The following is a 13,318-nucleotide window of genomic DNA, read 5'->3' as shown; positions in this document are numbered from 1 at the left end:
GTTTTTGAGAGTTGTGTTTGCTGAAACTGTTGTTTTTTGTATATTTCTTTGTTTTTCCCAGTTTTTCCCGCTTTATATGGAATGTAACTATATTACTACCACATCAAATGACACATACCAATCCTGAAAGTACACTCTCACCTATTTATACACCTTTACCACAGATAAAGTTTTCGGTAAGCTTTACAATCTCGTGAGCCTTTTTTGTTCAAAATTCGTCCGGCACATTATGGCCTAGCATTGTCGTGCTGCAAATGCGTTTTTCATGGAGAAACCACTTAAAAGCACTGTTGAAGAGATTGATAACTGCTTTTGAACACTTCAATGGATGTCTATATCTCGTTCTAAATAGTATTCCTTGCAAACTATGACCATGAAATGTATAAGTACATTGACCTAAGTAGAAACAACAGTGAAACAGCGGAACGTAATTTCCACATGCATCGACTTCCAATATCATCATATCATCACGACACAGAGATCAATTTGTTGTCAAAAGTTTGGAAAATATTGCATTAAACACTAGTCGGTTATCTGCAGATGCTAAAGTACAAGATCTACTTGATTTTTATGTTTGTGTCTGCTCCCAATTGATGGTTTATGACGATATTATGAATAAACAAGACTAAATGTAAATTTAAGGTACCTCAAATTCCATAGGAAATAATCGGTCCATATTTTCTCATAGCAAACCATCTGTAACTAAATGGATGTGTACGAAGAGGTCAACGAGAGGTACAATAATAAGTAACAAATTCATACGACGACATTTATCATAACACTTACGTTCTTCAAATTGTCCCCCTTGTATTCCATCAAAGATTGTTGATATTGGAAATATTTTTGCCTTTTTAAACATGTAATTCAAATTTGACTCATCATATATGAATTTATGTCAAAAATAGAAACAAACACTCCGAATAAAAAGATGATATTTGTTACAGTGGCATACGTAAACTTGGGTACAGCATTAATATCAACGGGAAGATGCCAAGAAGCTGCATCTATCCTGCGGCAAGGATCCAGATTGAACGGCACAGGACTGAAGGATCGAAAAGAACATGAGACTGCAAAAGTATCGGCTTTACTTCAACTGGGAGCTCTTTATTCGGACCAAGGAAGACTGCAAAGGGCTTTGGCGGCATATAGGGAAGCAGCACATTCATTACCTGATCACTATCCGCCGCAGGTAAGTTTTACGACCTGATATTCCTGGTAGATCTTTTAAAATATATTTTTATATTTTCGATTTGTGATGACTTTACAATTTTGTACTTATTTTTAATAATCTCAATAATTGAATTGTTTTGGACGATTTCGGTATGTTTTATCTAAACATGTGCACGTTCATTCATGAACTTGCTGATAGAAAAGTAAAGATATGGTAAAATGAACAATACAGGCTTTATTATTTTATTATTTATACAAGAAATTTTACATTATTACAGTAACACTTTTATGTTTAGTGCGACTTCGTATTCGCTACATTTTATTTTCATTGAAAGCGTGATTTTTTGTCCTTTTTGAGTGTGTTTTTTCATCAGTTGCTGGTCGACGCTTACTGTCTCTAGTTACACCTGGTTTCCTTCTGGAGATGGATCCTTCTTGGATCTGCGTAATACCCAAGAAGTATTAGTTTCATCAGAAAATTCTGATATCCACTGAATAAATTCTTTACTAGACTCATTACACTGACTACACCACATAAAAAATAAAACAGAAATGCACGACTCACAAAACAAGATGATGCAATAAAACGTGTGTAGACAAAACATACCGCTGATTAGCAACATCAAGGCAAATTCTACCTCCTCTAACAACCATAATTTATGGCCTATTGCTAATTAATGGTAGATTCTGCCTAAATGACTCCCGGTTACGCTGACCACAAGCGTTCTTCATATTCTGGCCTAGTAATTTTGTCTTCAGCGCTACCTATCATCGATAAAGCAGACGTGCTCTACTGAATGTCAAATATCTGTCGAGTTAGAAATCACCGGATCGGTTGCTGAAGGAATGATCTGACAGTTTAACTTGGGACAAAAAGTATTAGGAAGCTATAATACGAAAGTTTTATCTTTTTATTTTTATATTTCATATTTTTCTACAGTTTTTGACTACAGTCTTCAAAATATAAAAAACAAAAATCTTCCGGAAGTAATCGTAAGCTATTTTTCTAGAACAATTCGTAAAATTCACTGATAATAAAATAACTATGCTACCATAACAATGTCCTTCTATTCAACGAATTGTGGTATTCTTATCAGTATGATGGATTTCATCATAAGACTCAGAAATCATCACCTCATCTAAGTCTAGATCATCAAACGAATAGGCGTTTCTATAAACGATATTGTCAATATTCATTTCCAGAAAATCAGTAAAAATGACATCGAAAGACTTTTCTAAATCGTCAGGTTTGATCTTCAGTAGTATCTTCAGTAGTCATCATATGAGCACTATTCATATGGAGCGTAATTCTGAATTTAATGTTCAATTAAATCATTAAGTTTGAGAACTGATTTGACATTAAAATTGAATTTTCAATTTTAAGCACCTGCCAAATCGATTATCACATCCCAGTAAATTTTTACAGCTTCCTTAGACGTGAAATGTAAAAAAAAGCCTACTCGCTGGAATATCTATGATGAATTTATGTAGAATATAATGCCTGAAATTTTTTTTATGAATACAACGCATTGGATGTGATATTTCAAATCAACTTTTCTCTGAAGGCGGCAAAAAGAGCCAGCTGAAATTTTTCACACCGTTAATAATACTATAAGATATTTTTTTATTATAAATGCTAGACGTTGTACAACGCTGTAAAAAACATGCACCCGCTTTATGATAACGATTAAATGGAGCAATTTATGATATATTTTAGTTAGAGATTCGGCATACGACCACGTAATATTTGATATACATTGATGATTACTTTCCGTAATCATTTACCTTGTTATTAGTCAAACAACTCATAATTTCAATCACATCACATAATTTTACACAGATCGCTGACCATCACTTTTAGCCTTGAAAGTAAGGAAGAGGCCCGAAGTATGATAAACAGAGCGTATTGCTTAAGTTTTCGAACATATCATAATATATTTTAACTTTCGGAGATCGCGCGTGGACTCTCACGGTATTCTTTCTTGAAATAATTGGTCAATTTTCTTCCAGGATGTCTTCATGGGAGAAGCAACAGAGTTTATTGAAAAAATGAATGCTTAGCTGAAGATGGAAGAGATTTTGGATGATTTTGATTCGGATGAGTCAAAAGATAATGTAGATCCCAGAAATTGTTAGCGGGACATTTCGAAATAAGAGGACAATAATGAAACTCAACCTAATACCGGCCTGGGATTCATTTGGTGTAGATATAAAATTCCCAGACGTGGAAAAATACGGAATAAAATCTTATCAAATATTTTCCCGTCGTGAAACCGCCAGTAAAAACTTTAACAGAAGAATTCAATATTAGAGCTCAAGTTTTTTCAGATACTCTTCTAAATATTATTATTACAGAAAGCAAGCAACACGTAGAAGCGACACAGGAAAATTATCACCACGAATTAACTCGAAATTGAAGCATGAATTGTTCCTCTGTATTTACTATGATCTAAAATCGTATCTTGAGGAACTTTATGAAAAAAAATTGTACTGGTGTAGAACTATTTCGACTAACTATGTCGTAAGAAAGATTTCGTGTCTAGAAGCGTTTCGGGGAATTCTAGTTTCCGATAATATTTCCCTAGCAAACCTTGTGATAAGGTATAAAGGTATTTGAGTTGGTGGGCGCAAATAATGGCCCTTTCTTAGTAATCAACTCACCAAACGACGTCTTTAACAGACTAATACTTCTGGAAAAAACATTATGGTTGATTATTGATTTATTAGTATGCACCTATATGAAAATCTGAAAGAATATTTGAACATAACCCTTCTAGGTTTGATAAAAAAAATACTTCTTCAATTTTCTCGACCATCAAATCGACCTGCATGGTCTAGCATCTTTACTTTTCAACAAAGTGCTACATTAGGATCATTTATACCAAAGAAAGGCAGGAATTTTGACTAGTATCATCAATTCATCAACATTACATTAACACTTTATTGTCAATCCGCCAAAGAATCCACTTCACACTCCAGAATATTCGAAGAAGGAAATTTTTACTGACTTTGGCTTGTCAATTAATTTAAGGTTATCTTCAACGTTGGATTAATGAGAATATACCAAATATTATGAACCAACAAATTAGGCAAGTCTTGGGACTAGAAGCACCTCCTCTTTTTTCGCTAGAGGACTTCTTGTATGAATTGTGAAAATATGGTCAGTTTAGAACATTCAATACATTCTTTTCGTGACTGTTCTATTATTGGAGACTGTTTTTTTCACTAAACAGTGACGCTTCCGACCTTTCATCTCCTAGAAGTAAGCGCGACCTGCGAAAGTTGAAAATTTTTCATTTTTCGAATTTTGTATGTTCCAGTGATGTTGCAATAATAAATAAAGCTTTTTCATTTTTAACCTTTCATAGGTGAATTATAAAGAAGTTACAAAAATTGTATGACCCATAGGGGTTGTTCTCAGGTGAAATTATAAACGCAATAACTACGTTAAATCAACTTGTTTCATCCAGCAAATATCTAATTCCAATATGCGGAGTAATACGCTTACACTACGACGGAAAGACAAAAAAAAAACGCATGCATCAGCCGCGTATTTTACCCGATCGATCTGAAAACGAAATCCCATTTTGAAATTTCGACGTAAAAGGTTTTTAATTTTAATGGCGACGATACCTGTTTTGATGTTCATGCTAATTGAAGTCTGATATGAGCTACGCGAAACCCTCGATGTAACTGGCTTGTAAAATAATACCTTCAGCGTTATCTCTAATTTTGTTTTTTAGGCCAACATATTTCGACTAATTACAGAGCAAGAGAGAAAGTATTTAACAAAAAAAAAGCGGAGCGAAACGAACGCAATTTTTAAAAAACGAGGACTCTTTTTAATTAAATTATCTGTGGAATTAAACAGTTTTTGCATGAATAGAGAGGAATTAGTGAAAAACATGAGGATTGGGAAAAAACATTTATTATGTAGTAAAAATACGATTCCTTACCCTGAGATTGTCACCTCTCAATAAATTATTGTCCAAAAGATACAGTGTCTTTATAAAGGACAGTAAATTGTTAATATTTAGATAATCTGCATGATCTCTTTACAAGTATACAGGATGTTTTTCATATAAAGTTCAGCTTTAGTTAATGTTTTTCATTATTCGTCTCCACTTTGTAAGGATTTTGTGTTCTTCTTCTTTCCTCTAGTAAAGTTTCCATCTAAATACAACCCTAAGTATTTTGATAACTGGTTTTATTGAATTAAGAATATTATTGATTAACTGTTGCAGACAAACAGATTTTCTTTTTTTTCTGCAAAAGTTGCTATGAAGGTATCGTATGTAGTTGGAACGTTTGCTGTGTACATCAGATACAGAAATGGGCCCAGAACGCTGCCTTGAGGTACTCCAGATTCTATCGTATGGTAATATGAGTAGGTATCTTCAATTTTGACTTGAAAGTAGCGGTCGGAGCTAGAAAATTTCAAAATAAAGTTCCCTTAATTGTGGTTTCAGTTTGTATAGGAGACCAAAATACCAGACTTCTTTTCTTCGAGTGTCATTGTTGAATTGTGGAGTGTTCGCATCTGAAATCGAATTTGTGAAGTGGTACGAGCCCGTTTATGGGAAAAACTGTTTGGATTTGATCTAAAAGTAGTCTTTCTAGTACTTTTGACATTATTGAGAGTAGACTTATAGGCGATATGATCTAGCTTCTGTTGCGGGTTTGCTGGGCTTTTGAATCATATTAACACACTTCCATTGTACAAATTACTGTTAACAGCACCACTGCTTTTCTTGGTAGCTTCTGTAGTAGTTTCCCAGTTATTAGATCATACCCAAGAGTTTGCTTGGGATTAAGAAGTTTTATTTGTTGTCGAACTTCTAGCGGGGTAAATTTTATCAAAGGGAAAGATAATTGGCATGGTGCTTCAAGATATTTTTTTATATTTTCATCGTTATTATTATTATGTGGGGCTTAGAATATATTTGCAAGGTGTTCTGCAAGAACTTTGTTTCACAAATTTTCAGCAGCTCATAATAATATTTGATTTTAGTAAAGGTGAGTTACTTACTCGTAGATCGCTCAAGTTTTTTCGTAGCTTTCCAAATAAAGTTATTTTCACCAGAAAGATTCGAAACATGAGTCTGAAAGGACTCATTCTCTGCTTCATGTAGTGCTCTATTTAATCTGTAGATCATTCTGTTGAAGTAATTTTTGTTCACAGGATTTATAGTGTGTTGCCATATACGTCGCACTTTTCATTTTCTGCTACAATTTCTCTTATGTGTCAGGAAATGTTATAGTTCTCTTGTACACTTTATTTGGAACTGTGGGGCGCTGCTTTCCACCCTACTTTTTGTATGAATATTGTTAGATAGTCTACAGCTTGCTCAATATATTGATTGTATCTAGTCTAAGGTTTATATTTATTAAATTTTAATAAACATTCCATTTTGTTTCTTTAGTTGTTAGCTTGGTGGTGTCGTTGTCTGTATTACTTATAGTTATTATTATTGGACTATGGCCTGACGTTAAATCAAAGTTTGAATCTATTGTACTGTGGATGTCACCTATTCCTCTTGTTACAACAAAGTCTACAAGATCTGGAATCTTGTTGACGTCCGTAGGCCAGTATGTTGTCTAACCTGCTGGTAAACTGTTCAGGTTATTTTGTGGCCTTTAGGTGTGACTAGTCTGGAACCCCATGTGGTGTGTTTCGCTTTGCAATCTTCTGCAACTAGGAATTTTGAATCAAGAGTTTGTAGAAAATATCTTGGAGGGCTGTAAATTGCTGCCACTTCAAGAGAAGAAGTATTTGTTTCGAGTTTAACGATTGCTGCGACGTGAAAAGGGAAAAATTAAATTTCAGTTAGTTTAATATGAGTGAAATTACTTTATTTTCAAGCTACAAGATTTTCACCAATTTAAACTTGAAAATATTGAACAAATTTATGTGAAATACCGCCTCCGGTTCTTGCACCAACCAAAACAAGCGTTTCTACTTTCGTGATGACAAATAAATTGAATTAGGCGAATATAAAGCATAACGAGTGGTACAATAATGGTTATTACATTTTGTTGAGATATGAGAGTATTTAGATTTGAGCGGAACTTCCGTGCACTTAGTATGATTATCGGTAAGCTCTTCATTTTTTAAAGAGGCTCATTTAGCGAAATGCGACGACCAGATGGCTCTGGCTTCCAAAACTTACACTCACGATTAACGTTTATTTTCTTTGTTCTGACGCCGGTTTGTCGTTTTGGTGTGAGATGATTTATACTTATAGAGCAGGTAATGGCGGAAAACGTTGGGAAAAAGCAATTGAGAATAAATTGCAACGCAGTTACATGCTTTTATACTGTTAGTAGTCGTGTTCAGTTTTTTTATTGCATATAATACAGAAAGAAATAGTTGATATAAAAAAAAAGGCGAAAATAATTTTTGTCAGCCTAATTTATGATTCAATACTTGTTTTCGATTTATCTGGATATAAGTTGACATGAATTGGTCATAATAAAGAAATTCAGGAAAAAGTTACTCATCCTTTGGGAGTTACATGTAGAAAATTCCAGAACATTCTTTAAAATAAAACACAATAAGATTAAATTTCAAAAACATTTGTCAGCATTTATTTTATTATAAATAACATTATTGTAAATAACTTTTCAATGAATATTGTTAGTTCGCTCGTGATATTAATTGTATTCATTCGATAACATAAAAATTGTAATTTTTTGTGTTAATAAAACTTTCAACTGATTTTTTAATTGTCTTAGCGAATGCAAGACGGATCGGAAATTACCTGATAATGTCAGCTGACTATATCTTCGTGGAAAATTCGTCAGATGAGACTTTGTAATTATTACGTAGGATTTAGGCGAAATCATCTATTTTCTATTCACGCATCAACTGTCCAGTTTTCACTCGACTTACTCTCAGCTGATTTTTTTATTTAGCAAAGATGCGTATGAAGAATCCGCTTACAAATTTTCATCTGAGAGAAAACAAAGTATATTAAATTTTCCGTGTTATTTATAAAAATGTAAGCAACACACGTTGGTACATATGATCGAGAAACCACAGCGAATAAAGTGCGTTTAGAATAGACAAGCAAACCTAGTCAGAAAGTATTTACAAGTATTATCATATTGACCATTAAAAATCGGTGAGGTTTTCTAGTATAATACCTTTTCACGTTTCCTGCAAAAAGACGCATTTAAAATCGATTATTTGATAGAATATGATAAACTATCTGCACACGAAACTTATGCCCTTGGACCAGAGATTTTCATGAATGTCTTCGAATGTACTTTTATAAACTCAAATTTCAAATACACTTTAAAATCATTATTTTAGTTTCGTGCGTGAATTTATATCTTTTTCTGTGTTTATAGATCTCAATTCAGTTCAGGTTCATCAAACACTCCATGAAACACGCTTTAGTCTCTAACTACTTGTTCTAGGTTAGGATTCACCACTTACTGATAAGTGATCTATCTGAAACTATGATCAGTTTAACCCGGATCACGTTCATCTTGTTCAAAAACTGATCTAGTTAATGGGGTCGTATTAATTTTTTGGGATCCTTTTCACCCTGGTAGACCACCGGGTAAATGAAATCAGCTGAGGAGTTGATTCGTTTCTTGTTGTTTTTATTTCGAAATTTGAAATTAATAATTCCAGTTAAATGGTATTTCAACTTAAATAATGAACTGCAAAATCTGTTTGAGTGGATAATATACAATAAAATTCACCAAAAATTTCAAAAAATAGAATGAAAATCATGGAGAAATCAACTTTGAAAATGATAATTAAAAACTAGAGATTTTCGTAGATTATACGAAACGTTCTGGGTTGGGATCTGATACGTAATCTTATCCAGAGTCATAGTTTCCGAAAAACCCTGGATCCTTTCTCAAATCGCTATATTTATATAATGCTTATTGTATGTCATTACCATACACCAATACAAATTCAGAAGAAATGAAGAATCTCTCAAAAATAGTGCAGTTTTTCGTTTGAATGTGATCATTGACTGCAATACATGTTTTTCAGACGTAGAATCTTTTTCACGTATATCTGAATGTAGTTTATAGGTCCTATAACTTAGGTCGTTCATCATAAACTTTTATTCATAGTGACAAACATTGTTGTTGCTTTAAAGGAATGTGTTCGAAATAGGAAAATCGTTAAAACGAAGACAAAAAGGTGCAAAGTGGAGTCAGACGAGAATTGAAAGCGTAGCGTTACAAATGGATGTTTTCCATTCCTGCATAATGCGAAGGCTTTGTATATTGTCTCTGATATTGCCTGCTCGTAAAATGTAACTTCCGTTCGGATTCGTCAATTCTTTAAATGCATTTAAGCTATTTCGCACTCTTTTCATACTGTTTTATTAAACGGGACCGATACTTACGTTTATTAGAAACGTTTTCCCTTCTGTAGATTTAATAGGATTGATGCATCATAAAACATTTCTATACAGGAATATTTTCTAATTCTTTTTGACCAGTATCGTTCCACCTTACCTTCAAAAGATGAAAATAAACTGTGAGATGATTAAAGCGAAAGCGAAGTCATCTTCAAATAAAGATTTCTGATATAAAGTAAAATTTGAAGAAACTACTAAGTAGGATGAGGTACAAAATACTATCTTTAATGGATAAGAGAAGAAAAGTGGATAGAACTCAAACGCATGCAAAACAATGTGAAGAGATAGAGAATTATGGAAGCAATTACAACTCTTCCAACTCAAAAAGATGCTCAAGTTTATTGATAATAGACTAGATTAGAGATAGTAAACTGGGTAAAAGATTGAGAATTAGGAACAGTTGTAGCAGGAGCAATGCACTCAGAAACACATGGTTCCTTTTTAGCTTAGTTAATATAATGATAATTTTATGAAGGTCTCCCTTATTTTATCGGTTTTTAGGAGTAGAACTACAGAGTTCTATGAAGATACAGGCTGTTTTCTACGTTTCGTAACAGATCAGTCAAACATCTATACAGTAATTTTCATGACGCTATCTGTATTCAAAGATTACGATTAATATTTGAAACACCCACGTATTATGGCCGCCCGCCAATGATTTCTCGATTTCCTTTCCCTTGTACCCGCAAATTTTTATGTTGGAAATATCAATATACATTTGTTATATCTTTCTATTGACAGATGGGTTATAGAACGGGTTTTCCAGGACTTGAAGCAAAAAATTTGGAAGTGAGTAGATAAAGTGAAAATAATACTGTATCATATGAAAAATTTCATCATACGACTCTTTGTTTTTGAGTTATAGACCTTCAAAGTTGCGAAATCAGAACTTACATTTGAGTATATTTTCTAAATTATACAGTCGAACGTTATGAACTTTCAATGGATGTATTTCCATAAAATATGAAAGTGCGACGAAATAAATAATTCTACACTACTATTTAAGAGCCATCTACAATCTAAAAATAGCAAAAATGGATTTTTCTATCAATTTCTTAACAAAAAAGTACTCTTTGTTTAACTCGATGAAATTTATGTTTTAGAAGATGTGTAGATTTTTATATCGTTGTAAATTCCAAAGAAACCGTTCGACATAAAAATATTTTCAATAATTAATTAAAATTTATAATAATTTTCTTCAGAATGTCTCTTTATGGCGAACTACATATCTCCTAAACCATAAATTTCATCGAGTCAAACAGAGAGTACCGTTTTGTTCAAAAATCGATTAAAAAATTCATTCTTGCTATCTTTAGATTGTACAGGTTGTCCATATGAAAGTAACGGTTAACCATTGGGCATGAGACGTCCTCATATAGCTTGAATTTATACTTTCGGATATCGCAACTTTAAAGGGCTAGAACTCAGAAACTAGGGGTGGTATGAGAAAATGTTTTCATGATTCAGCATTATTTCCACGTCACCCACTTACTTCCTACCGAGATTTTGCATCATGTCCGTGTACACACTTTATAGAATATAAAGCGTGTAAAATAATAATATCTCAAGGTTTTCTCATATTCTCAATTATCAAGTTATAACTACTGAAATAATCACATCGATTCTCTATTCATACTCGAAAAGTTTCTTGAGACTGTCGTTAAAGTGAGATTGAGCTTTAGAACCGACTTTCTCTTGACTTTGTGGGAGTATTGCTATCGAGATTTGAGGTAACTCAGAGTTATGGTTCGTCTTAATCGAACAGCTGTTAATCGTCGTCCCTTAATCAGTACAGAAACTGTCAGAGACATAAGTGTGTGGTCGGTCCTTACTTCAATTTGTGATATTCATCAGCTATTTTTAACTATCTGCACAAAGATAAAGGGTTAATTATAACGGTACATTAATTATCATTTGTTCGACGAAGAGGGTATCAGGTCTCCCAATGAGAATAACTTTCATCAGCCACAGAATTCTCAATGATACTACTTAGATATTAATTTTAATATCCCTGATAAAATTTACTAATAGATCTAAAGTTTGTCGCTTATCTATGCTTAAAAGGTGTGTGAAGTTCAGAGGTAGGGAGTAGTTTTGTTCAACAAGTAACTGCAACAAATTGTTTGTTATATAAATGTTGTGTATTTGAAAATATAGTTTGGAGGTGAGGGTAAAGTAGGATAAATTTGAAAATTGGTATTATTTGAGGATCGTGAAGCAGTATCCTAGTTCTCCTACCAGGATACGTACATTTTATCTTTTATTGAATTGATCGCATCTTTTCCTGTATATACGTTACGCTGTTTTATTTAGATGCAATCCAACATATCCTTTGATCCAAATTTACTTACTTACTCAAATTTAATAATATAGTTTTGACTAAAAAAAAGGAAAAAGTATATTCCACAACTATCTGTATTTGTTTGCTCCAAATCAAGTGCATTTTTATTTTAAATATGTCATTTTGGATGAAGTAAAACGAAAGTCTAAAATTTGCCCCATTCTGCTTTGAAATTTTTTTTAATTTAGTACCCCAACAACTCATTGTTTGATTTCCAAACAATGTAAATAAGCTTGTCCCTTAACTTCCATGTTTTCAGTGTCAACATGAGTGTTACAAACTTTTATCAAACCCCAACCCAGGAAGAGGTGTATTGTTTGAATGAGCAAAAGCCGAATATTTCAATTGGTCCTTCTCGGACTTTGAAGAGTTTTTTAAAACAGAAAAAGTTTAAAGAGCATAATTTTCATATCAGATTAATATTACGCAGATTGCAAAATAAATTATTATTCAAAACACCTATTAACAAGTTGCAAACTAGATACAGTGTGAAATTCGGGAAGTGGCGAGTTACATTGAGTTTTTCTGACCATACTTTCAATCCACCAATTACATACTTTCTTATTTTTTATGACAATATATGATTCAATAAAAAAATTGGTGGAAGATTTGATTATATTGCGTGAATCGATTGACTTACTTATATGGTCACATATATCAAAATTATCTATATCGTTTGATACTTTCTTTAAATAAACTTGATTTTGAAAATTTTATGACTTTTTTTTGCACAAGAAATAATTTTTATGAGCATTTAGCCACATGATGTTGCAAATTAAAAATAGCTCAATAGATCATGGGGACTTAAATGACCAAGTGGAGTTTTCTTAAAAAAGGAGACCTAAAATCAATACAAATCATCACGAAATCATTGTTTATTCTTTAGCAAATGATATATGACGTATCGAGAATGGATATTAATGCTTCATCTGCAAATTTCTCATTATAGCTGCAACTATAAAAGAAACATCATTAGTTTTAAGAAATTTGATTCAACGATTGGCCGCAACAAATTTTTGGTATAGTTACAGCTATCATACAGAATTTTTTATTTGCAATCGAACAGTGACAGTCATTAGACGTTATATTGATGTCGTTTTTGAATACTTTTCTCCATTTTTATCATCTTATACGTCACTAGAAAATCATTCAAAGATAGGTTGAAAGTTTACCTTTACTGATTAATATTATTAATCAAATTGATGTAAATTATTAATATGTGTGTTTGGTATTATAAACAATTTCACCTTCTTCAATCGATTAATTATTTTGATTAATGATTAATTAAGACTGTACATAATTATTGGTCAAAATCTTACACACTCACAATGTCATTCATCATCTAAGTTTAACCGTTGAAATTTTTTCCTGGACAGCCACTGAACCTGAAATGTGAAAAACCATTGAAACAATGTCT

The 13,318-nt window shown here is 32.6% G+C and overlaps 1 protein-coding gene across 2 annotated transcripts in view; it reads left to right on the top strand.

The window, feature by feature from the left end:
- The window catches only part of LOC130898004 (protein O-mannosyl-transferase TMTC2-like), a 276,788-nt gene that overhangs the window by 213,918 nt on the left and 49,552 nt on the right, over window positions 1-13,318 (top strand). For both annotated transcript variants that reach the window (XM_057807023.1, XM_057807024.1), the window contains exon 6: window positions 945-1,189. In XM_057807023.1, the coding sequence (XP_057663006.1) occupies window positions 945-1,189 (245 nt within the window). The remainder of the gene's footprint in view (window positions 1-944; window positions 1,190-13,318) is intronic.

This window comes from Diorhabda carinulata, chromosome 9, assembly GCF_026250575.1.
Source record: "Diorhabda carinulata isolate Delta chromosome 9, icDioCari1.1, whole genome shotgun sequence".
Classification (NCBI taxonomy): domain Eukaryota; kingdom Metazoa; phylum Arthropoda; class Insecta; order Coleoptera; family Chrysomelidae; genus Diorhabda; species Diorhabda carinulata.
This window is presented reverse-complemented; position numbering and strand designations above follow the sequence as displayed.